The 25,605-nt window shown below is 51.3% G+C and overlaps 1 protein-coding gene and 1 long non-coding RNA gene across 3 annotated transcripts in view; one reads left to right on the top strand and one right to left on the bottom strand.

The window, feature by feature from the left end:
• Epas1 (endothelial PAS domain protein 1) overlaps positions 1–25,605 on the bottom strand; it is an 82,362-nt gene that overhangs the window by 6,793 nt on the left and 49,964 nt on the right. For both annotated transcript variants that reach the window (XM_023711170.1, XM_023711169.1), the window contains exons 3-10: positions 19,000–19,151; positions 18,487–18,571; positions 16,246–16,364; positions 15,952–16,157; positions 6,944–7,050; positions 1,849–1,996; positions 1,048–1,262; positions 448–638 (exon numbers count right to left, since the gene is read on the bottom strand). In XM_023711170.1, coding sequence (XP_023566938.1) covers positions 448–638; positions 1,048–1,262; positions 1,849–1,996; positions 6,944–7,050; positions 15,952–16,157; positions 16,246–16,364; positions 18,487–18,571; positions 19,000–19,151 — 1,223 coding nt within the window. The remainder of the gene's footprint in view (positions 1–447; positions 639–1,047; positions 1,263–1,848; positions 1,997–6,943; positions 7,051–15,951; positions 16,158–16,245; positions 16,365–18,486; positions 18,572–18,999; positions 19,152–25,605) is intronic.
• LOC111815699 lies at positions 39–18,477 on the top strand. The gene is made up of 3 exons (XR_002820353.1): positions 39–49; positions 6,894–6,898; positions 16,724–18,477. It is a non-coding gene; the product is annotated as an uncharacterized LOC111815699 (long non-coding RNA).

Genomic DNA, 25,605 nt, shown 5'->3' with positions numbered 1-25,605 from the left:
AAGGAGGGGGGACCCAGTCAAGACCAGGGCCCCATCTCCCTCAGTCAGTGTAGAAGCAGAGCCCCACCCGGCCCCACTCAGCTCCATCCCACCCCATGTCTGTAAAGCGTGCTGTGTGAGCCAGGTCACCTCATCAACTCTCGGAACGCCAGGCCCCTCTGAGGCTCAGAGGCTTTGGCACTTGACAGGATGTCTGGAGGAGCAAACTGAGCAAAGCAGGGCCACCAGGTCTCCACGCAGGGACTGAGTGGGATGCCCGAGGGCTAGCCACTGTGCCACAGGCTCTGGGCAGATGCTGAAAGCCAGCGAGGGGCTGCAATCCCTGGTGGCGAGTGTCCTGGCTTTGCCAGGGCTGGGAGGTGGTTGTAGTGCAGCCCCCACGTTGGGCTTTCTCTTTAGCAATGTGGCAGTGCTAGAATGACCTGGGGCGTGGGTGGGGGGACTCACCGTGGAACAGCCACTGCTGCTTGTGGCACTGGGGGTGCTGCTCCCTGGGGCCGCCACCTGGGGCACACTGAAGGCTGGCAGGCTTCCAGCCTCGCTTTGCGCAGTATGGCTCCTCACCTCAGCAGCCCACGGCTGGCCTGGCGGCAGGATGGCCTTGCCAAAGGCTGAGGACTCCTTGAAGGTCTGGTTCCCTGTGGAGACAAGGGCTTGCCTGATGAACACCCGCAGTGCTTACGCTGGCCTACAAGGGTCCTAACAGCATGCCAGGGGCCCAGCTGGGAAGGCTGGCCTCTGACGGGGGCAGGGGTGCGGGTGTGATTCCTTGTACAGACTTCCCAAAGTGCAGGCCTGGAACACAGAATCTTCAGCAGCTTCTCTTCCCAGGAGAGCAACATGGCATCCTTCAGCATTTTGTGAGGACAGATCTGAGGTGGTGTGACTCAGGGGCAGGGGTACATGGGGTTCTCCTGTGCCCAGCAAAGCCTGCATAGATGATGTGGACAATGTGGGCATGGGCTGGGGCGACTCTGGATTGGGAGACGACGTAGCCAGGGAGCTGCTATGGCAATGGTCAGAGCCCCTCAGCTGGGAAGCACCTACCAAAATCCAGCGAGATGATGGCGTCCCCAGGCGTGGGGGCCAGCTGGGCCAGCTCCTCTGGTTCCTCCTTCAGCTTGGTGAACAGGAAGTTGCTCTTCTCCGATGCAGCCATCTCGTCACTACTGTCAAAGATGCTGTTCATGGCCATCACATGAGGCTTGAACAGGGATTCGGTCTGGTCCATGGAGAACACCACGTCATTCTTCTCGATCTCACTGGGGAGATGGGAGAGCCCTTCAGACCTTCCATATTTTCTAGCAAAACTCTCTGGTTCCCTCAGACCCAGGGAAACCCTGACGGCCAAGCCTCTCAGGCCGAGGATGGGCAGGGCACCGTGTGTTGGCCTTTTGTGCAGAACCGCACTGTGGAAGTCTGAGTTGTAGAGGCAGTGAGGAGAGGGAAAGCTCTGAGCACACATGTCTGGGTGCTGTTCGCACTGAGCTGAGTGGATGCTCCTGCCTGTACGTGTTTCCCCTGAGCCGTGACTTCTGGTGTCCCCTCAGGTATTAGAGGGAAGGTGTTGCACCCACACTTCTGTCCGTTTCCTCATCCAGAAGTTAAGTGACTACTGTGTGCTATCTGCTGTCCCCGCCATGTCAGAGACATGGCCTAATGACAGATGAAGCGGAGGGGCCTAAGACTTCCCAGGGACCCCACTATTCCCAGGAGCCCCGTGGGAGGAGGTCCTCTAGTCCTAAGAACTCGCACTGACAATGGCTGCTGGATACATGGTCCCATTCTTGGAGGCTGGAGTTCCTGGGCCCTTCCACACCCAGCCAGGCCCCGGCTCTCGCTACTCACCTCAGGACGTAGTTGACACACATGATGCACTGGGGCTGCAGGTTGCGAGGGTTGTAGATGACGGTCCCCTGCGTCTCCAGCCACACGTAGCCCCCATGCTTGGCGAGCATTCGGTACTGGCCACTCACCACCTGTCCCTTGGTGCACACTGGTGGGGAGGGAGGGCCAAGGTCAGAGAGGTGGGGGAGGTCAGGCTGCAGAAGTGGGAAGTAGGTGCGAGCGGGGAGGGAGCTTAGAGATCGCCGTGCCAGCCCTTCACTTGAGATGGAGGAAACGCAAGTTGGAGAGGTTCGTGACTTGCCCAGGGCTGTCCAGGGAGGGAGAAATCCACTCCCTGTGCCGCTTCTCCGCGGCCTACCTCCAGCCCTAACCCCACTGGCACTCAGACCACCTTGCTGAGCAGCACAAATGAGAGCAGCACATACCCTGGTTACCTCACCAGCCCGGGGCAAGAACGGCCCTGCCCCTCAAGCCCTGCACAAGGTGACAGGCTTGCATGCAGCCGGCAGAAAGCCTGATCTAAAGGTCGCCCTCTGCAGCAGACCCCTCACCACAGCCTGCTTGTAGGCACAGGCTTAATAACTTCCTTTCATTTTTCCCCAAGGTCTTCTATCAGCCTGCCACTTCTGCGGCCAGGCCAGCGGAGGTACAAGGCAAACCGCTCTTGGGCGATGGGTCCAGAGAGGGCTGGTGGTAATAAATCCTTCATCCTCCTTCTCCCAACTGCTCGGCGAGACTCCCTGCTTGTGGCTTCTTTCCTCTTCTACATTATTCTGTTCATTTAAAATGTATATTTACTGTTTAAAAACATGAGCAGAAGGGACCCTACATCCAGACTGGGGAATTGATAAATCTCTTTACACTCGGGTCTGCTGATGTGAGAATTTCCAGTGAGACCATGTCTCAAAAAACCCCCGACCTTTGAAATTTAATTCAATGCACTTGTTTGAAGCACGCAGTGCAATGGATTTTGGCAAATGCATGCACTTAAGTATCATAATGGTGAAGGCACGCGCACTTCTCGATCATTCCCCCCAAAGCCCCTGGCGTCTCCTCACGGCTGACCCCTAGCTAGTCCCACCCTGGTTCCGTACAACCACTGACCCATTAAATTCTTTATCGTCATATACTGTCTCTTGTAGATTTCCACGTAAATAGAGTCATACAAGAGCACGTTTGGTGTCTGGACCTGTCAAAAATCAGCGTGCTTCAAGACTCAGCACATTATTGTAGTTACTGGTGGCTCGTTTCTTTTCATTGCTGAGCAGTATTCCACAGTAGGGATGCTGGACCTTAACTAGCTTATCTATGCATGTGGACATTTGAGTTTTCAGATTTTGGTCATTATAAGTGAAGTTGCTATAGATGTTTGTGTATAAATCTTTGCAAGGATATATATTTTAATTTCTCCTGAAGTGCAATTGCTAGATTATGTGGTAAGTGTAAGCACACATTATAAGGAGTTACCAAATTATTTTCCAAAGCGATCACATCGTCTTCACATTTTTCACAAAATCCTGGGCCACAGGGAGGACAGGTATCATTTTGTTTTACAAAAGAAAGACCTGAAGAGTCATGACTCAGTTCACATAACACGGGATGAGGGTGACCGAGGTTGGGATGAGCAGCAGGTCCTGCGGCTCCTGGAGCAATATTCTCTCACTCCATTAAGTTCACTGTCCTAAGCCATCCTGGATTCCTTGATCAAATCAGCCCCGTGTGTTGTTCTGTGTCCCCCTCTCTGTGCCATCGAGGTTCTGCTGCTGCAGCAGGTGGAGGCGTGCACAATTTCAAGCACCTGGCATTAATTATTTAGACAGTTCTTAATGCAAGAGCCCTTATTCTTTTTGATTGAACAGCACAGCAAGCAGAGGCTGTAACTGCATTTCTAGTAATTGCGGGCAAGGGCCTGCTCTGTCAGCAGAATATAATTAACGCCAGCTTTCTAGTCATCTCATTAACGCCAGCCATGGGGAGGGGCCTGCTACTTAGTAGGGCGATAGGCTCTTTTTATGGCCTTTAATCTTGTTTTCCTAAGAGCACATGTTCTGAAACAACAAAGAGAAACCAACCCCAGGCCTTCCACTGAGAGTGACAATGTATAATTTATTAATCCATTTGAAAATGATGGCTTTCAATTATCTCAACCTGGTTGAAGGCTGCCAGTCATTTCAGTGGCTAACAGTGACAGATGTGACACACACGTGTGACAATGCAGGGCCTTGGCGTGTAAACTTGGGCCAGTTTCAAACCTAGACCACCAGTTCCTGCACAAGTGTGAATCTGTGTGCAAATTTGTTAACTCAAATACAAATCACACCCACCCACCCACCCACCCATACTCTCATACTCTGGGGAGAATGACTTCTGTGATGACTGACATTAACCCACTTTCTTCCCACGCAGACTGGGCTGTGCTGGATGTGGGCTTGTAGGGTGAGCACCAGGCTCTGAGTTCAGGGCAGCTTTCATTGGCTATGATGGAGAAGACAGGAGCCTGTAATTTCTATCTGGGCCCTGAATAACCACTAAGCGAGTCCCGTGTTGACACACGTGGATTCAGTAAACAATGGCAGTGGCAGCTACAGCAGCAACAAAGCGACAAACCCCCAGCACTTTTTCTAGGAACCAGTAGAGAACTGAGAGGGCTGGGGCCCATTTTATAGATCAAAGGGGTTCTAAGAAGGGAAAATCTTTTTTTGTGTCTGGCAAGAAGTCTTGGATGGTAGCTTCTACTCTCTTTTCTCCACAAGATAAAGTACAATAGCATTCCCAGAATTCTCAGAGAAGCTGTCCATTTGTTCTCTGCATTGGCTTCCCCCCTTGGTTTGGAAAGCTGGGCTTATCTAAATTTTACATCTTGGTTGTCACTGACAAAAGATCTACAAAGTGTGGTACAGGGCTGCGGGGTAAATCCTGAGGGTACTTGACTGACCATATCAGATACAAAAGTTACATTTCTTGTTATATAGGTCTTGCTCTATATCTTGGTCTTAACCATCCAGAAGAAAAGTATAAAAACGAGGTATATAAAGTAAAGCCATATTAATATGATGAGCTGTAAGAGGCTCAAGTCAATAACTTCTGAGGATAACCCACTAATATTATAGACTGCTAGACAGTGTTGGATTGTTTAGCTGCACTCAAACACCTTAGTATTTAGATGCCAATGGAATATTCACCTCTGACAGGACTAAACAAAAAAAAGGGATACAAAGGAAAGATTGTTTTGTATTTATATATACAAAATAGGATAGATATACAGCTACTTTCGCTTAATTCAATGAGAAGCAAGAGGTGTACTAATAGTGTTTGGACAGGATATCCTGTCTGCTTCTTGTACTATGGGTAACCACTAGGAAGATAACAATGTACAATGTATTGATTATCAAAAGTGTTCTATTATTCAGCTTTAAAACTGTCTCATTCATATTTATTTCTCAATAAAATAATATAAAAAACCCAAATAAGATTTTTTAAAAAATCCTTCCCTTTATAACTGAGCATGCCGTATAAATCAGTTCAAATTTAAATTTTATCTTTATTTGTTCTATTCACAAAAGTAATCCAGAGCAAATCTGTAACATTTCAACAATGATGTGCTCTTTGGATGAAGCTAAATATACATTAATTAAGTAAATAGAGATGTTTTCATAAATTTTCAAAAAAAAAATAAATTTTACATCTAATGGCGCAGAGGTCCAGAAGGCTAGGCCTCAGGCAATGAGTCCTTCACCCAAGGCCTGCAGGACCCTGCCAATCCTCCTTTAGAGCAGGACCTGCTCCTATCAGAAATGCATGCTTCCCAAAGGGAAGCCTAGAGCTGTACCCTACAACCTCAGAGCTGGGGCAGGTTAGCGTTGGGTCACATGCCTGGAACACACACACTGCCTCTGGGTTCCTGAGTGGACCTACACCTAGGGCCTGGGTGGGTTTTTTTTGGCTAGGAACCACAGTGAAGAGCAGTTCTGAGATATCACCGCGGTCCCTGTTGTACTGTCAGACTAAACGCAAAAGCCACCAGGAGGAAACAGGGGAGCCAACGAGAAACAGTGACCTTTCCATGAGTCCCCTGTGCTCCCGTGTAGCAGTGGGCTGCCAAACCGTTGACTGCTCTGAGCCTCAGCTGTCCTGACCCAGTGATGGAAGGATGGATTTAGGAACAATGGACAAATAGTGCCCATTTTTTTTTTTTTTTTTTTTTTTTTTTTTTTTTACTACCAGTAGCGCCCTGGAAATCTTCTCAGACGTGCTGATTTTCACCCTTCTACACTCTTCCAGCACCTCTCCCTGCACCAATATGGGCATACCCGGAATCTAGTCTTTCCCAAATATTACCATTTAGTGACACCAAGGTTAAGGGTGTCAGCCACCGAGCTTCCAGGGAAAGCCGTTCGTCTTTTCCCTTAGAAATGAGAATCCACCAGATGGAGATCAACTCCACCAATTCCTGTGGTCCCAGCAAGTTAGGCCCAGAGCACAGGGTGTTTGCCCAGAGTCCTTGTAGGCTGATGGTACCCACATTCAAGCACAGTGGCCTGGATCTCTTGCAAACCGGAAGCCTGAGTGGAAGCCTGGTCAGAACAGTCCTGCCCTCTATGGTAGGTGCAAGCCAAGCATGGCTATATAAATTCAAATTAAAAATTCATTTCATCTGTTGCACCAACCCTATTTCAAGTACTGCATAGGCCACCCGTGGCCTCACAGATGTAGAGCAGTTCTGTGGCAGAAGGTTCTACCGGCCAGCCCCCTCCTCCATTCATTATACTCAATTTTCCAGGCAGTAGAGCAGTTTTGGTCCCCAGCACTGTGTGCCCCGCAGGCTTAGCCCACCTTCCACTCTCCACACTGCATGCCTCAGCATGGTGTACCCCTGGAGGAAGGCTTTTGCTAATTTCCATGAAGTGTCACCAACCCAGGCTGGCAGCAGCCTGGCTCCTAGCCATCATGAAGGAATGAGGCTTACTCCTCCCATACGGCCGGGTATCTGTGGGAGGAGGAGGAGGCCCAGGCTTCTGTCCCATCAGTCACATGCCACCCTCAAGGCCAGGTTCATGGACCCAAGGAAGCCCCACGGGGCACTGCCGGCACTTACAGTTCTGGTGACTCTTGGTCATGTTCTCAGAGTCCAGCGCATGGTAGAACTCGTAGGCCGAGCGGCCGAGCAGCTCCTCGGGGTGGTAGCCAATCAGCTCCGTGATTCTGAATTAAATAATGGCAGTAAGGAAAACAGCACTGCGCATGCGCATGCAGCCAACTGCAGCCGGTAAAAGGCACGTTCAGGCGGACACAGCGAGCTTCCTGGTCGTGTATACACCAGCAAAGCCCATCATTCTCAACTTGTAATCTTGAGTCCCTCCAAATCCCCACTGTTCTGCCCGCACTGGAATCACAGCTGAGAGGAAAGTAAGGCAGAGGACGCCCTTGCCCCCACCCCACTGCACACACGACAAGGGACTAGACATCCAGGAAGGTAAGCAATTGGATTGTTGTCCACACAAGTGTCCAGGGACACAGCAAGCAGGAGACAGAAGCCTTCCGGCTCTTGGCTCAAGCTCCTTCTAGTAGCAGGTGATGCACATACAAGGGGGAGATTGGCAGGCCCTGGGGGGCACCGGCAGGGAGCTGCCCAGGCTGTCCCTCCTTAGGTGTCTGCTTTGGCTGCCTTCCAAGGCTGCTTCACCAGCTCTTCTAGCTTTGGAAGGCAGGAGCTGCTGACTGGAAGCTAAACACAGTCCCTTTTGCAGAAGCGGGCCTTGTGGAAGCTCGGCCAAGGTAGAACACGGTTGTTCCCAAAGTCTCAGTGTTCATTTTAGAAGGTGCCTCACTTTTACAGGGAGTAGACAGGGAAAGGGCAGGTGTGGATAACCATGAAGAGTCGCTCAACCTCCTTAGGACCTTTGCTCGAAAGTGGAATCATGCACACACACCAAGAACTGCAAGGCTGGCCACTTGCCCATGTCATACCTAAGTTATCATTTTTCACCATCTTTCTTATTTACGGGTTTCTTCCTATGTGTTAATTGCCTCGCTAGCCTACCTATCACAAGTCAGCGGGTGCTAGAGGCCCGTGACCTTTGGGTCTGGTCTTGGCCTGCATCCACTCAGGGCTAAGAAATGGAGAGAAGGACAGGGGCAGAGAACAGAGGCTGTGGGGCCTTGGCTTCCTAGCTCTGTTCTCAAGCCTCGCCCTCTCCACACAGGTGACCTTGTATCCGCCTGTTAGATTCACACATCTGCAATTTGCCTAAAACACAGTTCCCACTCTGCCTCTCCTCTCCCTTAAGCATCTCAGCTTTCCCTACTGCCAACCACCTGAGAATAGACCTTGACTGCCACATGCCACCCAGGATCCTGTGCCAGTCTTCTACACCATCTGATTTTCAGTGCATCTGTAGCATACTGTGTGCTGCTCTTGAGGCCCCAGTCCACACACCACCCCTTGTCCCCTTCTCCAGCTCAATTCTGCTGCTGGCTTTTGGTGTCTCCACTGCCCTCTCCAAGCTCCGACTCCTACAAGGCCAGCCAGAGACCTCTCCCTCTCCAGTTCTACAAGCTCTCACCATTTGTCCCTTTGAAGTCCAAAGGGCACACACAGTGCCATCAGGAAGCATGCATTTGTCTCTTCACCTCTTCTGCTGTCATGCCCTCGACTGGGGAGGTGAGGTGGGGGGGACAGGTCACCTCTTCTTTGTCTCCCCTAAAGTGGCTGCTTGGCAAGCACTCGAGGAGCTTCCCAGTGGATTGAATCTGTCTTTGGATCTGAGGTACTGTGAGAGCCTTGTCCCAGCACCTCTGAGGAACTTGGGCACTAGTGACTCACTTTTCTACCTTGAGTATGATGAAATGCCTCAATGCTGCTCCTGGTGACAGAGGTGTGCGCGCACACACCACACACACACACACACACACACACACACACACACACACACACAGAGCCTCTGCTGCCCCTCCTAGTACTCAACCCTTGCCCTCCATTCTATAAGGTCTGGGATGGAGTAAGCAAAGGAGAGGGAAAAAGGTCCCTGGCTGGATGAGGCACTGCAGGTTGAAGCCTATGCCAAGCAAAAGAGAGTGCACCAGAGATGGGATGGGAAGCTCAAGGCCCAGCTGACATGGGCCAGCGGAGATGATGGATCCAGACAGGCGCTTGGGCCAGCCAGCCAGGCTCCAGCGAGACTTGTCGTCATCCCCTTAGTTGGTCTCTAATCTCACTGGCCACGTTCGGTGCTGCCTGACCCAGCAGTGCCTGGGACCAAACAAGGAGGTGGAAGAGTGCTGGTCTTCCCAAACAGCTCCTCTTCTGTTTCCTTTTCCTGATGCTGGAGAGTGAGTCCAGGGACACATACCGCTAGGTAAAACCACTTCCACAGAGCTGCATCCTTAGGCTTTTAAAATTTTATGTGGATGGGGTCTCGCTAAATTGCTGGGGGGCTGGTCTCAGACTCTCAATCCTCCTGCCCCAGCATCCCAAGTAGCTAAGATTACAGCTGTGCACTAACGTGACCAGCTCGTAACAGCTTTTCTTTTGGGTCAGGTGCATTTCAAGCTTATCCTGGGGTCAGAACTGCTCCTGGTGGCCCTGCCAATGCCAGGCTAGCCATTCCAGGCTCCCTGATTTGCCAGATGAACTGCTGAGCTCTTTCTAGCCAGATCTAGAATTCTCTCAAATAGGAGTCAGTCTGTGGGGCATTCTAGGAAAGACAGGCTCCTGCTTCCAAAAAGAATTAAGTTTCCTTTCAAGATTAGGATCTTTAAATCAAAAAGGTTCAAAGTAAATATTATAAGCAGCCTTACAATAAGATGATTTTTAATTTAATTAACATATCTTCTACTCATGAGCACACAATGGGTATGTTTTGGAAGTCGACAAACAAACCTAGCTTTCAGAATCGCCAGTTATCTTCCCAGAAGATGATTTCATTTATCTTGTCAACTAAAATAAATATTTAATGTCTTTCTTCATTCCTTAAACAGCCTACTATAATACCTGGGAAGTACCCATTCCCCAACCACCACTGAAGAACATTCGAGTTGTCCAGCTTCACAAAGCCAGGAAACCCCAACTTCAGGCTGATGGTCACTTGCCTCCCTCCATCGGCGCAGAGACGCCAGTGGGGAGGTGAACGAACCCCGCTTGCTTACAGGCTGGCTATCACAGCATACACGGGCCGGCCTGATCATTCCTCGGAGGGCCGGGATAACAGATTCATCTGTCCTGCCCACCAGGGCAGGGAACCATTATTTGTTTTCTTCCCAATTAAGAATCCTTGTTTACTGGAAAACAATCAGTTTAGGGTGACCCACAAAATTAAAAGTCAACTCAGTAGGGTTCTTCTGTTCTAAGAGGAGAAAGAAGTGGAAAAGGACTTTGTGCACCAGATTTTCAACTAGAGACAGGATAATCGAATGTAGAAAAAGACCAAAGATGAAGTAAAGAGAGACAGAGAAGTCAGCCACAAGAAGGTGAAAGGGAAAAGGAAAAAATACAGAGGAGAGGGGCATGTAGTTCTGAAATTACTGTTATGCCAACCAAATGTGTGGGCACATCTCTGGACCTCAAGAGTGTGAAAGCCCTTCAAGGTGAAATGCGCTGTTCACTGTGTCTCAGTTGCTCTTTATCCTTAAAAACATCCAGAAGAACTGTTCAGAATGGATCACTTGTAGCCAAGGGCCAGGAAGGAAATTCTGCTCTCCCTGCTGTCAACCCAAGAGGCAAAGGAAAGCCTGCCATAGGCCCCAGGTGGCAGGATTTCTCCCCAGTCTGGACCACCGCAGCCTGCACCTGAGCTCCATGGATGCAGATGCCACTGCTGGGGATAAGCAGGGCCTGGTGCCAGCTTTTACCCCGATTCTCTACAGGAGCAAGGGCTTTGCTAAGGAAGTCAACCATGTGAACAAGATGCCTAGAGAATGTTCAGACTATTTAAGAGGATAAAAGTTTTAAGCACTTCCAAACTACCTGTTTTCCAAAGAACACATTTGCCGGTACATACTTATACTGAAGACTGCTTTTTCCTCCTGTCCCCCGGCAACCCTTGATCCTCTCATCTATGCTTGGGGTGCCCTTGGGGGGAATTCACACACAGGAAGGTAGATCTGGCTCCAGCCTGCCATGAGTACCACCAAATGGCCCTGTCATCTTTCATTATCTGAAAATCCACAGGCAGTAAGAAGAAAACTATCTTGAGCTAGAACAAGCAAGCAGTGGAGCAGAGAGGGGAATGGCTTTTGAACTATAAGGCCTATTAAACTTTGAAACAAATTCCAGAGAGAATTCATAGTCTCCTCTTCCAGGAGTACTCTGAGGTGAAGCAGGGTAACACACAAGCACTCTTTATACGCAGCGTCAGGTTGTGTGGCGCCCACAACATCGTCCACTGTGCAGAGGCCGAAGGAACACACTGAAAGATCCTTCTAGCTCAGGGATCCGAAGAAGCACACAATGCTCTCTGGCTTACGATGTGTGGAGAAAGACTCGTGAATAGGCCTACAAAAATATTTATGCCGTATTTACAACAAAACTACATGTAATATATTAATATACTTCAGATTAATATATTTACATCTTTTGAAACGCCCTTGAATCTAGGGTGGCATCCTTCCTTTGGTAAGTAGCAAAATAATTCCTTAAATATATTCCTTTATATCATACTGAACACAACCTTTTACTATTAATGCGTGCGAGGTCTGTTTTAGTTTTGGACCTCAGAGCCCCTTCCAGCGTCTTGATACACGCGCCTTGATCTCCCCTTACTTTACCATCTTTACTATTCCTAGCATCTTCATATGAAACGAATTCACTGTAATTTCTCGGTCTTTCCACCACATCTTGGGATTCGGTCACCTGCACTTATTAACTGGTTGCTCTTGCTTTCATTGCTGCCCTAATCCATTTATAAACTGGGTCTGCCGGTCTTCTCTCTGTGAAGATTAAATGTTTACGAACTTGACATTTTTACTGTACTTTTGATACCTATTGTCCCCAGTAACACTGACCCTATCAGCATAGTTTGCTTTCATAATTTAGTTCTAGAATACAGGAAGACTCAACGCACATAATCCCAGGTGGGATTATGGGTCCATTAGAAAGATAGTGCTATCCTCCACAGCTACCCTCTCCCACCACCAGATGGCACCACCATATGAATTTAAGAACCACTCCACTTTTAAGTTGTTGAATTTGTATTTTTCTGGGGGGCAGGGTGAGAGAACAGGGTTTTGCTATATATTCTAGGTTGGCCTTAAACTCATTATGTAGCTCAGGCTTGCCCCACGCTCATGGAGATCCTCCTCGCTCAGCCTCCCAAGTGCCAGGATTACAGGTGTGAGCCACCACACCTGGCAAATGACACTACATTTTAAAAACAATTCACCTACTTGTGAACATTTGCCTGCCTTTTGGGTGAATGGGATGATTGATTTTGTACCATCCAGTGTGGTTTCATGAAGTTGCTTCTGCCTTCAACCCTACGCTTCTGGAGATCAGAAATCATCTCCTCTTTAATATGAGAGTCTGCCACAAGGTGAGACGCATAACGGGTGTTCAATCAATAAGCCTCGTGAAAGGGTTGCTCAGTGTTTCAGGAAACAGTGTAACACTTAGGTTTGAGTGGCAGGGGTCGATCAGGAATTGCTCTGATAACACAGCAGTCTTTTTGACCCAGCTGTACCCAGAGTGCAAGCTTGAGCGAGCACCCTTAATCCAACATGATGTTCACAACCTTTCAGATTGCAGAGCATTTTCGAGCTTTGATTTTCAGGTTAGGGCTACTCAACCAGTAAAGTCTATGCAAATATACCCAAATCCAAAAAACCCTCTGAAATTGGAAACTTTTGGTCACAAGCATTTCTGATAAGAGATACTCAATCTGTAAACCTAAATGTAACATGTTGCATGCATTTTAAAATTTTTATTATGGCTCAAACTATCAAAATTATTATTACTGGGGGGTGCCGGAAATTGAACTCAGGACATTGCACTTGCCAGGCAGACACTGTGTCAGTGATGTGCCCAGCTCCAAAATGATTAATGCAGGACTTCATATGCTCCCCTGGCCCTCTCCGAAGGGGAGGACAAGCATTCTGAGCCATGTGCACTGCTTTCTTCAGTTTTGGATGATTGCGAATGGGCCCCTGAGGCTCCCTCAGGAGGACACCTGAGTTCAGCGCAAGGCTAGCATATGCCTTCCGCACTCTCTCTGCCCTCGCCCCATTTTGTCTTCTCTTTGTCTCTTTTCATGGTGCTGGGGCCCCAACCCAGGGCTTGCTGGGCTAGGCCAATGCTCTGACGGCCCAGCCCAGCCCTGATTTTGCTTTTCAGATCTGTGATCTCAGTATAACTATTAAAGGGCCTCCAAAGGGATTCTGTGCACTTGACGTTGCTTTCTTCAGTCTTTCTAGCTTTTTAGGTGGGAACACAGCCCCCTTTGTGGAAACCACAGCCCCTTCCCACGTCCGATGTCATTCAGTCCAGTGAGTTGCCTGATTAAAGTGGGAGCCCTATCCCCCCTCACCTCCCCATTAGTTGTCATTTGCAGGTACTGGTTTTTGAAGCATCTTTCTCAGTAGAGTATGAAGGTCAGTATGTGTGCATGTGTGTGTGTGTGTGTATTTATGTATGTGTGTGTTCAAAGAGTGAACAAAAACATGCTAACAAAACAAAAACAATTCAAGTCCTCATCAAAATAACTGAGAAATAACACGGATTAAGGACTTAAGAGTAGTCACTTCATAAACTCTCTAAGCCACGTCTGTGCCCTTGTTAGCTAATCGGCTAATCACTTTAACACAACTTGTGTGCTGCGCAGCGGTTCTGTGTTTACCTCCCCTGCATGCACTGCCCCGGCACCACTGCATTCAGAGTGGCCACGTCCTCTGGTTCCCTGAAAGGCGAGGGCCTGCTGAGAACGCGGTACGCCCTGCAGCACCCAGAGGCGGTATCTCCCGCGTCACAAGGCCTCCCGTCACAGGGCCCTGAAGGCCCAGAGGTCTGCCTACTAGTCCCGACATGCACGGAGAAGCCAGCACAGGGCACCTCCCAGGCTGTGCATGTTTCCTCCATAACTATAAAACCCAGATTTGGGGTTTTATTCCCTCTTTCGTTCTACCCAAAAGTTAGTGCTTTCAGAAAAGCACTAAGAACTCATTCAAACCAAAACAATGAATAATGGATTAACACCGAATTTCTCTTTCCAGGGTATTTCTTTTTTCTTCACTTTAACAACAATCTAAGTCTTAGGCATTTTTAAAATTCAAAATCCCCTTTTTGCTCTTTTCTAGGGAGAGCAAGTTCTTTTCTGGGATGACGAGATCTGCCCTGCACCCTCAGCTGCTCCCCGCTGGCAGGACGAGTGGCCCAGAGCACCAATTCACCCCAAAGCCAGGGCCACGCAGGCCATACAGTGGGCCACCTGTCATCCCAGAAGACCGTGGAGAGGGGAGCGCTCTGCAGGGTCAGCTTCTGCCCAGAATGCCCACTTAGGACAAGGACCTCACCCAGGGCAGGCTCCCCGGGGCCAGCCTTTGGAGCAGTCTGTCTCTCCACTCATCCCCACGATCATCACAGTAACCCGAGACATAGCACTAACAACTGCACAGCCACTGCGCACGCCAACTGTGTCAGAGTTCCAGGACCAAAGCCTCTGGACAGCACCGCTGCAGCCTCTGAGGTTGGAGTACGCTTTCCCTCAGTCTCCGACTCTCCACCTCCCAGAGGCTCCAGCCTCTGGCCCATTGTGGTCACAACTTGGGGACAGGGACACCCCAGTGGTGCTTGTACAAAACTTCTGACATTGTGCCACAAATGGTGGCCAATTCCAAGAAGGGGCCAACCACCCACATGAGGTCAGTTTAGAATCAGCAGAGAGACAGCCTAACCTGGAAAGCAGGGTCACACTGTGAGGACACTAGATGCTCCAGGCCACCCAGTGAGGACAGAAGGCCAGTGTGGAGGGATGGCCTTAACAGGCCGGACGTGGCCTCCCTTCCTGGGGCTGGTGCTTTCCCACTGGCGGGGAGGACAAGGTAGTTTCTTGCTGCTGATCTTCCCTTTCTGTGCTGGGCCCAGGCCTTCAGAGGGGAGCTTGTCCCTGAGCCTCGCGGGGAGCACTTGCTTTAGGGAGGCTGCACACTGACGTGAGCAGTGGCAGGAAGCCTCCCATCCACCCTCCTCCGAGTGCTTTCCCAGCGAGGACTGCATCTTACAGTGGCTCTGAGGAACCAGCCAAAAAGGCGTCTATTGTGGAGAGGAGTGGCAGGGTCTGGGGTGGCAGGAAGGCACCTCTGGGTATTTTGTAAAAGGTGGGGATCAGCGTGGCTGAGATGCACCCAAGGGCACTTGTGGGAGCCCTAGACAATCAGGTGTGGTAGCATTCACATCTACTCTCCCTGCCCACCACCTCGCCCTCCTGACCTTCAGGCTCCACGGTCCCAGAGCAGGGAAACCAGGCTGAGAAGCTGTGGTGTCACCCTGTCCTCACTCATGACAACCCCAGCCTCATCACCATGTCACCACCTCAGCTTCAGCTGCCAACTGGAGAAGACATGGCTTCCCCGCATGATCTTCTGTGTGCTCCCAGCAACTTCAGCCAAGGTAGGGGAGCACAAGGAGGCTGGACAGCATCCAGAGTGCTCCCAGCTACTCACAGGAAGGGCCAAGGCTGGGGAGCAGCGCTGGCAGTCACCAGGGAGGACACAGGGAAGCCAGCCAGCCATGGGTCCATTTCCAGGCCCGAACCTGGTGCCCTGGCTGGCCTCCAAAATGCGAGTGCAGAAGAATTCTCTGGCCCTCTTCTTGTAGGGCAGAAGACTGTCCCTGACACTTCCCCAGGAGCCTGGAGCAGATGTGGAGAAGGAAGCCTACGCCACAATACCAGCTGTACAGCAGAACAGCACTGCAGACCCCAAGGCTGCCTCTGGGGAGATCACCACACATGGTACTGGGTGCTTCTGAGGTCCACTGATGCAGGAAACCAGCCCATGGGCCCACACGCATCCACGCGGCAGTACACTGCTCACGTGCCCACCCTTTCCCTTGACCACGGGCCTGACGGCACCCTACGTGGATAAGATACGCACTCTGCACACCCCACCCCTCCTCACCTGTCATCACAGTAGGTGAACTTCATGTCCATGCTGTGGCGGCTCAGGAAGGTCTTGCTGTCCAGGGGGATGTCCATGTGGGACGGGTGCTGGATTGGCTCACACATGACGATGAGGCAGGACAGCAGCGGCTCCGTGTAGCCGCAGAGGCCGCTGTGGGGAGGGCAGCTGTTGTAGACTTTCACCTGGCCGGTGCAGTGCAAGACCTGGGGGCCGGCAGCAGAGGTGAGCAAAGGTCAGGCCCGGCCGGTCCACCCCTGGGCCTCCCGGCAGGCCTGGCTTCTTCCAGCCTACCTTCCAGGTGGCGGACTTCAGGTTGACAGTCCGCCCTCTGGTGGTGACCGTGCACTTCATCCTCATGAAGAAATCCCGTTCTGTGGACACGTCTTTGCCTTTCTTTCCAAAACCAGAGCCTGGATGGGGAGTGGCGAGAGCGGGAACAGGACCAGCTGAATCAGCCTCTCGGGGTGGCTTATTTGTTCCACTTCCCAGCTGTCTGTGTGCATGGGACCTAACGGCTGGGCCGGCATGAACGCCGAGTTCCAACCGGCCCGCGGGCTAGCGATGGCTTCCCACCTCGGGCTTGTCCGCAGCTGGAGCCCAGCCCCTACCCAGCACCCTAGAACAACCTGTAGTCTTGCTTCCCACAGCTACACCCCTCACCCAGGCAGAGCCACTGGCCCCTGCACCTGAGCCTCCAGAGGACCTTGATTTCTGACGTACCGCTGAGTTCCGTGACAAAGCAACTCTGGTACCCTTGAACTGAAAGGAGTCTAAAGGTGAAGGCTTTCCTTGTTGAGAGACTATTCCTCCCTAATGACAGAAGACTCTCTCCTATACTTAAATTATTTTAACATTTTGTAATTTAAAATGTTCATATGTGGGTTCTGTATATAACGAAACACACCTGCTTCTTGGGCTGGGCCCCGCCCCCACGAGGAGGGTTGAGGTGTTTCCAGGGACTCATTTATGACTTTCCCTGGGGGTGTGACTGTGGACTCCTAACTCGTTAACATCTACATTCTCTTTACTTATCCAGTTATGTTCTTCCAGACATAGCTCCAATAACATCACCCTGCCCTTGCTCGAGGACCTTCAATCACTGCCCACTGGCTGCAGGATGAATTCCCAGGCCTCTGCCTGGCCTTCAGAGCCCTCCACAATCACCCTCATGGCCTGTTTTCCTCCAGGAACTCACACCAGCTCTGCTTCTAGATCATGAGTCCACCCAGGCCGGCACATTCGGTGAGGGCCTGCTGACTCACTAAGGTTGACTAATCCCAAATCCCCAACCGTTTACCAAGAGACTTAAAGTTCTGCTCTGATAAAGACAGGCTGCCGTGCTGACAGCTGGCAGTTCCTAGCCTTTGCCTAGCTCGCCACCACCAGCATTTTGAAAAGAAAGATTCCAAGAAAGGCAGAAGTGAGGTGCTTGATTTGGGTCACGGAGTCTGACCTGCCTGACTAGTTAGCGGTGAAGCTGGGTACAAGAAATCGGGGCTCTGTGTTTCTGGACTAGCACAGTAAGAGAGACCTGCCTCAGGGAATGCTTTAGGAAGCCTGCCAGCTCCTCCACCAGGAGCCAACAGGCTACAAAGCAGACTTCCAAGGCCCTGAGGAGCCATGGAATGCGCCCTTGCTTGTGTATGCCAGAAGTCAGGTGGCTGAGGCCTCGAGAGTAGGGCCTGGGGGACAGGCCAGGCATGGCGGTGGAAGGGGCGAGAACGGTCATGCTGCAAAGCTTCGAAGGCCCAGCAGAGGGCTGCAGGCAGTCCGTAGCAAGGGTGGAGGGGCGCCAGTGAAGGGTGCGCCTTGGTGGCATGTGCAGCCACAAGAGCAAGACCTGGCAGGCTTGTCATCACTGGCTCTGTTACTCAAGTTGGACAAGAACGTGCCCCATGGTACAGACAGGCGAGGGATGCTAAGGAGGATGTCTACAAGTGGGAGGAGTCTGCCAAGGCCGGGTCTCGGAGGTCACTGAGCCTTACTGCTGCCTAATGCTTCAGTCCTCTTGACTATCCTCAGTCATGCCCTGGACTGGATGTCCCTAGTTATAAACAGGAAGCCCCACTGTCACTGCAGAGTGCCTTCAGCCTGAGCACAGCCTCGTATCCACAGGCATCTTCATCAAAACCTCCCTGTCCTGTCTCACCTCCAGAATCCTAGATGCACACTGTGGCTCCTGTGGTAGCTCCAAAGGTGGCGTTGGAGAGCCGTGCCTCCTGACATTCGTGGCCACATGTAGGGGCCAGCCTATGCCCTGCCATAACCAGCACCACGGGACATTTCAGGCCTCTGCCTTCATGGCAGCTTCTGCATTTGCACTTCCGGGAGCCCTCTGCAGCCACGCAAGCTGGCTACCATGGAGAGAGCGAGCTCCAGCCACCGCACCGTAGGGCAAGCCCACCTCTAAGGTGGCAGCTTCTCCTGGCCTCCCCATGGCCGCAAGCCACCTTTCCTGTGCTTATACACAGAGGAAGGCAAGTGCCCACCTCGGTAGGACAAGAAGGAAGTAAACCCATGAGAATACTTTACCAGTTTTGAGAGTCAGGTTTTCACGGATCTCCTCGTGGTCGCAGGGATGGGTGAAGTCAAAGATACTATGTCCCGTTAGCTCCACCTGTTCCAAAAACAAGGTTTTGCATTGTTATTCCTAATGCCAAAGTGAGCAACCTGAGATACCTTTCAGACCTGGAGACAAGAGGGGACGACTGCCCCAGATCACCCCTCACAGAGCCTCAAGGCAGGGCCCAGACTCCAGTCACACCATTATAACCAGGACCGTTGATGTGACGGGGCACCCAGTTCCTGAGGGGTGTTCTGTTGGCCTAGTCAGCAGAAAGCGACCTACCTAATGGCCATCAGCAGTGACAAGCTCAGTGGTGGGGAGTGGGTGTATATTCCTGGGGCATATGGTATGGGGACAGTGAGGGCCAGGGTGGGCACTGCAGGGAGAAGTCAAGCGGCACCGTGACCAGCACCTTTCCCTAATTTTTACCCCACAGTGGAAACATTTTTCCTTCTGAAAGAGGCTGAGAAAAGTGTTACCTGGGTGAGTCCCATGAACTTGCTGATGTTTTCTGACAGAAAGATCATGTCACCATCTTGGGTCACCACAGCAATGAAACCCTCTAAAGCTTTCAGGTACAAGTTATCCATCTGCTGGTCAGCCTCCACTTCAGATTCGTTCTCAGAGCAAACTGCAAAGAGAGGGAAGGTGTTGGGAAGCATGCGTGAATTTGGTGTTAAAACAGATGTGACTGGTGGGACAGAGGTCATCCAGGGGCTAGGGCGATGCATACTGCCAGCCCCCTCAGTTTCTGCCACACGCCTACACAGCAGGCACCAGGCGGGCACCGCTACACAGCATAGCCTGTCAGGCTTGAGGATAGCATAGCTGTGGTGGAACAGTGCTTGGGGTGCTGGTAGCGATGGCGGTAACGGTAGTCATGGTAGAACAGTAGTCACTGAGGCTGCAGGGCCAGAGGTGCCAGCTGTTCACGTGTAGCAACTGCTACCTGCGGCACTGTCTGAGGCATTCTGTCATCGTCACAGTGAAGAGGCTTAGAAAGGTTAAGCCATTCGCTGAGGCTAGACAGGTGGCAAAGCCAGAACGACCCAGAAAGTGAATCCAGAAGCCACATCCTGCCATTTCTGTGGTTTGGAGTCCAACACAAGTTGCCTTTCCTGTGTCAGCCTCCCATTAGGCTATGACTTGGGTAAGTAACAGCCTCGCTGAGCATCAGTTGCCTCATCAGCAAAGTGGGGGAATAGTAACAATAATAATTTCCATCTCTTTGAATTACAGGGTGAAGCAGGTACAAGATGCCTAAAATAAGACCAAATAAATGTGAGGTTTTTTTGTTTTTTTCATCTCTTCCCTCTAAAATACTGTCACTGCCCTCAAACTGCTCAAAGCCGAGCTGGGGACAATGTCACCCACAGAGATGCAAAGCTTCGTAGAGATTCGAGGACCTCACAGCTGGGTGTCCAGGGAGGAGACAGAGTAAGCACTTCACAGGGAAGAGGGGCCGTGCTGGGGTAAGACAACTTCCAAAGAAGGGAAACTGGGGAGACTTGGATGAAAAAGGAGTGACTTCATTCTATAAATGAAAGGAGACAGCTTTTTGGGTTGGGCACTGGGACACTTGGCGCAAGTTCTCTTCCAGGGACCAGGCAGCGGGTCCACGCTCCGGCCTCAGGGACAGAGCTGCTGAAGTAGGTCCAGGGCCTGTGGAAACCTCACCTCAACAGAGCACAGCATGGCGTCTCAAGACAGCCGGCCCCTCAGTGTCTGACGCACATCTCTGCAACAGGTGCTGGGTGGGTACCACCACACAGCAGCCCTGATGGGCTTGAGGCTAACAGACAACAGCCTGCTGAGGGTCTCAGAAATGGTGACGCTTAGAAGAATAAAACAGTAGGGAGGCAACTGCATGACTGGCAGGCTGCAGAGGAGGCTGCCAGGGGCAGCTGGCACCACGCCTACCCCAAACCATTCACTTGGCAGTACCTGGCCCACCAAGTGTAGCTCTGCTATCTGTGAAATGCAGATTCAGTTCTTCCCCAGACAAAACACCTTCTCAGGCCCCAGCCCTGTGTCATCCTGGGACCACAGATGTTATTTCAGCCAGCTTTCTCCTGCACCCTTACTTTACTCCACACTCCATATATCTAGAAGAACCTGTATCCATCAGACATCAACTCAAACATCCTTCACTTGATTTACAGAACAAGAGGACTCAAGAGGAACTTGCCACTTCTAATAGTTTGTATTCATTTCGCCAAAAGGAGTCGTTTAAATGGAAGCTCCTCTAGGGAGTGTAAGATGCAATTAGATTCTCAGACCACTTGGCACGTGACCGCTGTGTCGTGCTGACCACGGTCTTTCTGCAGGAGAAGTGGGTTTATTTAATTCCCTTTCTCTGTGAGCCTTTGAATGTAAGCTCAAGGACAGATACAAATGCGGCAACATTCTTCCCAGTGCCTTTGGGACCAGTCTCTTTTAGGACACAGGGCCAGAGAACATGCCAGAGTCCTGGATGCTGCTGTCCTTTCTGCAGAGGAATAGGGTGAGGTCTGTGCAGGCACTGGATGGCCTTCACAGCCAAGGGTGCAGGACAGAGCAGTGGCCTTCTCTTGGGTTACCAAGATGGTGGAACCCAATGAGGGACATTCCTTTGCGTCACATACTTGTGAGTAGTCCCCAGAGGGAAGTAGGGAGGACCGAGTAACAACAGTCTCACAGCGCACTCATTCCCGTCCACCCCTGCTTGGGTCTCTGCTCTTTATCCACTAACCAGCTGGCGGGACAGATGAGGCTGAGGCCGCTAACAGTCACTCTCCCAGGTACCATTCAAGTTGAAGCAGGATCTTTACAAAAGATGACAGCATCACTGAGTGTGTGTATCAGGGCTACCTGGAGGGCTGGCTGAACCAAAGGTCTCTGGGCCTGGGACTTACATAATTTCCAGGGTCCAGCATAAAGTAAATACGTGGGTCTTGTTGTCTGAAAAGTCAAAGCCAAGTCCCTTCTGCATGGGCAGCCTTCCTAGATGGCACCAGTTGCACCCATGAGGCTGGCCACCTGCAGGGGTCCCGATTTGGGGCATCTCAGGCAGGGCTGGGGGTGTGCTTGACTGCTAAGGGCCCAGGTTACATTAGTGCTACTGTTCCTAGAATCAGGACCATGGCCTCGGCTCCAGGTCCTACAAGGAACCCCCATGGGGGAAAATTGGCCACTTGGCCAGGGAGCAACTGCCGGGGGAGTGGCTGAGGAGCGACTGCAGCTCCTTCTGAGTCACACCAGACAGAGAGGCAGCCACTTTCTCTGGCCAGCCAGAGGCCAGCCCTGTGTTTTCAGGCCTATAGAGAAGACATTTTCACTTCAATTTCTTTGATCTCAGTGGTTATACTGACTTCAAAATCTGGAGTAATCCCAAGACAACTTATTTGGGTTAACTAGATCCACAGGAAATAGTTCTGCTTAAAATTTCCTGTTTTTAACAGTTCTAGTGATGCCCAACTGGTTTCCAGGAGGAGGTGAAACAGGCTGCACCAGTGGGTCAGTGGCCTTGGGTGGGAAGGAGGGACGGGGTGCTCTGGGGCCACGAAGGGCGACAGAATGTCTTGGAACCGAGGTCACAATGGCTGGGAGGGCAGGAAGCCAGCAGGTGGCCCCCAGGGACCTGGGCGTAGCAGAGCTGGGCAAGACCTCTTCCTCCCGAGGACTGTGCGCTCTCACGGCACCTGCTTATTCTCTGGGGAGCTCTGGAAGGAGCCGGGTCTGGTCACTCCCAGCCTACAGCCAGCAAGCAGGCACTCCCCCAGGGCTGAGAGGCCCTGGTCACATCTTCGTAGAGGACACGTCGTCTTTTCCCTGTGAACACCAGGCCTTTCCTTGGTGTACCACGAGTGTCCTTCCCTTGGCACTGGGCAGGACAGAAGCGTTCACTCCCTCCAGCGCTGTTGAGCTTTGGCTGTGTGTGTGTGCTCTGTGCTAGGCACAGAATAATTGGTCTCCGAGTGTCACTCGCGACACGATCAGTCTGGTGCCCAAGAGAGCGAGCGCTCCTGAGAGTGCAAGAGCAATCGTGTTCCTCCAGGACTCCACGGGGGTGGGGAAGGCGGAGACGCAGAGCCCCACGGTGACACAATGATGAAGACCGGACCCTCGGCGCAGCCTGAAGTGAGGCGCCCCCGGGAGGTGCCTGCTACAGGCCAGCTGGGCCTCTGGGTCATCTTGGAACCCTGCAGGAGTCGATCCCATAGAGGAGGGACAGGAGTCTGAACCAGAGCGCTCAGCAGAGAGGGAGCACCCTGGGCCTAGGGAGCACGACAGGACTCTTTACTGCTAAAAGTAGCCCCATAAGTAGGCCTCGGGGACACCTGCAGCCAGTGTGTGTGCGCAGCAGAGGCGGCGTCAGAACACCAGCTTCGGAGCACCACTCCTTTCTCTTGGGCAGCACCAACCGGCAGGCATACAGCAGGCACCTCCTGAGCAGGTCTCGGGGCCAGACCATCCTTGTAGGGGCTGCTGGCAGGATGCTAGCCCCGCTCTTCCTCCACTAGGGTCACATGCAGATGTCTTTGCTCGGGGTGGTTGCCATGGCGGCCTCTTTCCTTTCAAAGGCTTTTCCTAAAGGGATTCTTCTCTCCAGTGCTCCCAGCTCCTCCGCAGGCCACCACCTCCTACTCCACCACCTCCTACTCAGCCTGCTGTGCTAGCCACACCGAGAGGAAGCGGGTTTGGAATCACTTGAAAGGTCATCAGCCTCACTGTAGACCCCCCATCACAGACAGGCGCGGGCTGTGGGCACCCCTGTGACAAAAGGTGGCATCCTGCCTGCCTTTCACGTTCCCAGGGACTCCCTGTGAGAGTACCACTGTGGATCCGGAGTCACTATGCATCTGCTTTTTTTTTTTTTAAATTTTGTGTACTTGGTACAAGGTCTCACTCTGCACCTTGGACTCGTAGTGATCCTCCTGGCTCAGCATCCCCAGTGCCGGGATCACAGGCATGTGCCACCACGCCTGGTCTTTGCTGTTTCTATCTTACCCCTGTATCACTCTTCCTAACATCTAGCGCAGTCCTGGCTTTGGCACACGCCAGCTGATGGACTGATCTTTTTTGTTGAAGTTAGAGGACTGGTCTGAGTGAGGCTAGAATTTCTAGAAAAGCTGTGCTCAGCCATTAAGCCATGGAGCAGCTTCCCGCCTTTCTTCCAAACAGTACAGAAAAAGGTCTTCATTTGGACTGTAGGTGGGGCCAGGGTGGGACAGAAAAAACAAGGTTGAAGGCCAGGGAATTGAAGTCTGAAAGCAGGGCATAAGAGGGCACCAGAAATCCTCTCTGCTCTTATGGGTTTGCTCCCTCCGTCCCGCTCTTCCCGCACAGAAAGCTTACGATAAAAACTTTAAGGGTATTTATCCCACATTTTAACATCTTTCTCTCAGTAGTCAAGAGAACAGGAAATCATAATCTCTTGCGAAGATTACGTCTTCACTAGGCAAATACCAAGAATCAAAAATAAAGCTGACATTTCCCTTTAGACACCTGCTTCTTGCGGACCTCCAGCTCCACGGACAATGCATCTGACCTCAGCGGGCGCGAGGCTGGGGAAGCCCTGAAGGAGTCTGAGGTGAGACGCGCATTCTGTGCAGTTACTGCTATTTACAGCACCAGAGTGTAGAAGTGACCCTTCCTCTGGCCACAGCGTGTGGGGCTCATCTTGAAAGAGGATTTAAGACAATCAAGTGGCGTTTCCATCAACTTTCCCGGCAGAGCGCGTTCTGTCCTCAGCCCAGCGTGGAAGCGAATATCATAAAGCTATTGTTTCAGTTTGTTTCCTGTGATACGAATCTCAATCAGAGGCCCCGACCCACAGCCTGGGCTTCTCAGTGCTGAGGCTTCCTCTCCAACGTTCCCACACACAACAGCCTACTGTGAAAATCAAAGGGAAGCATGTTACTAAGTAAAGAAGACATTTTTCTGAAGCCAAAGCTGGTATTTTTTAGCCTTTTGAACTGTGAGCTATGCAACCAGTTATTTCCTAGTATAAAGGGAGACAACACTAGTCCTTGCTCACCTTGGTCAGAAATGCTTAAAAAATGAATTTGTGGTTGGTTCTGAGCTGGAAAAACCTGGCAGCTTTCCACTTTGATAGGGATTGCTGAAACGTACGTACTAGGATCGTCACGATGTACCCTGAGATTTCTTTTACAACATTTCTCTAGAAGCCTTTTCTGTTTACCATCAGTCAGTGTTCCTGGTCATAATCATTTTTATTTCTAAGCTATAACTTATTGGGAAGGCAAGAGGATAAGGCCTTTTATATCAGCTTAATTGTCTAGCAGTGTTGGGGAGGTATCCCAACACTGTCTAGTCTAGTGCTGACGACCAAACTAAGGTTCAAAGAGAGAAAGAAATGTTTGGAAGGTTGAAGAGAGAGAAAGAGCGAGCGTGAGAGCATGAGAGAGAGAGAGACAGAGACAGAGACAGAGACAGAGACAGAGACAGAGATAGAGAGACAGACAGAGACACAGACAGACAGACCGACCTACCAACCACACTGAGATGCAAACACAGGGCTATCTGCCCATCCATCCTAGACCCCTTTCATTATACCCCACCTATTACAAACAGCAAGGTAGGATTTAGAAATAAAAAGAGCCTGGCTTACAACTTCTGAAAAGAGTTTTCATAGCTGGTGGGGAGGGAGGAGTGGGAGTTGAGAAACTGTCTCCTCCTTCCCTGGCTGTACTCATTTTATGAGAACTTCTCCTTCAAGGACACCAGGACCAGATGGCCTGGAGTAGAAACTTTTTATTCTTTTCTGTTATTTCTCTCCTTGGGACAGCGAGGCCCAGAGCTGACAGGCAGAGGGTTCTGGTGGACAGTGGGTGAGTCAGGCCAGAGGGTAGGTCACTCACTGGGTTGCATAAGGCACCACAGCTCCAGAGCTGAAGCGTGTGACTCCGGCTAAGGCCACTCTGGTCCTGTCTCTGTGGCACCCCCGGGGGTCTCACTGGCACATGCCCAGGCAGCTGTGCTCAGAGGGTGCAGATTCTGATGCGCTGCCCCCTGCAAGCCAACCTCGGAACCGCTGGGGACAACAGTCTCACCTGTGGGTGAGCAGGGGCCACCAGGCCCTA

Source organism: Octodon degus, unplaced genomic scaffold, assembly GCF_000260255.1.
Source record: "Octodon degus isolate 3935 unplaced genomic scaffold, OctDeg1.0 scaffold00020, whole genome shotgun sequence".
Lineage (NCBI taxonomy): Eukaryota > Metazoa > Chordata > Mammalia > Rodentia > Octodontidae > Octodon > Octodon degus.
This window is presented reverse-complemented; position numbering and strand designations above follow the sequence as displayed.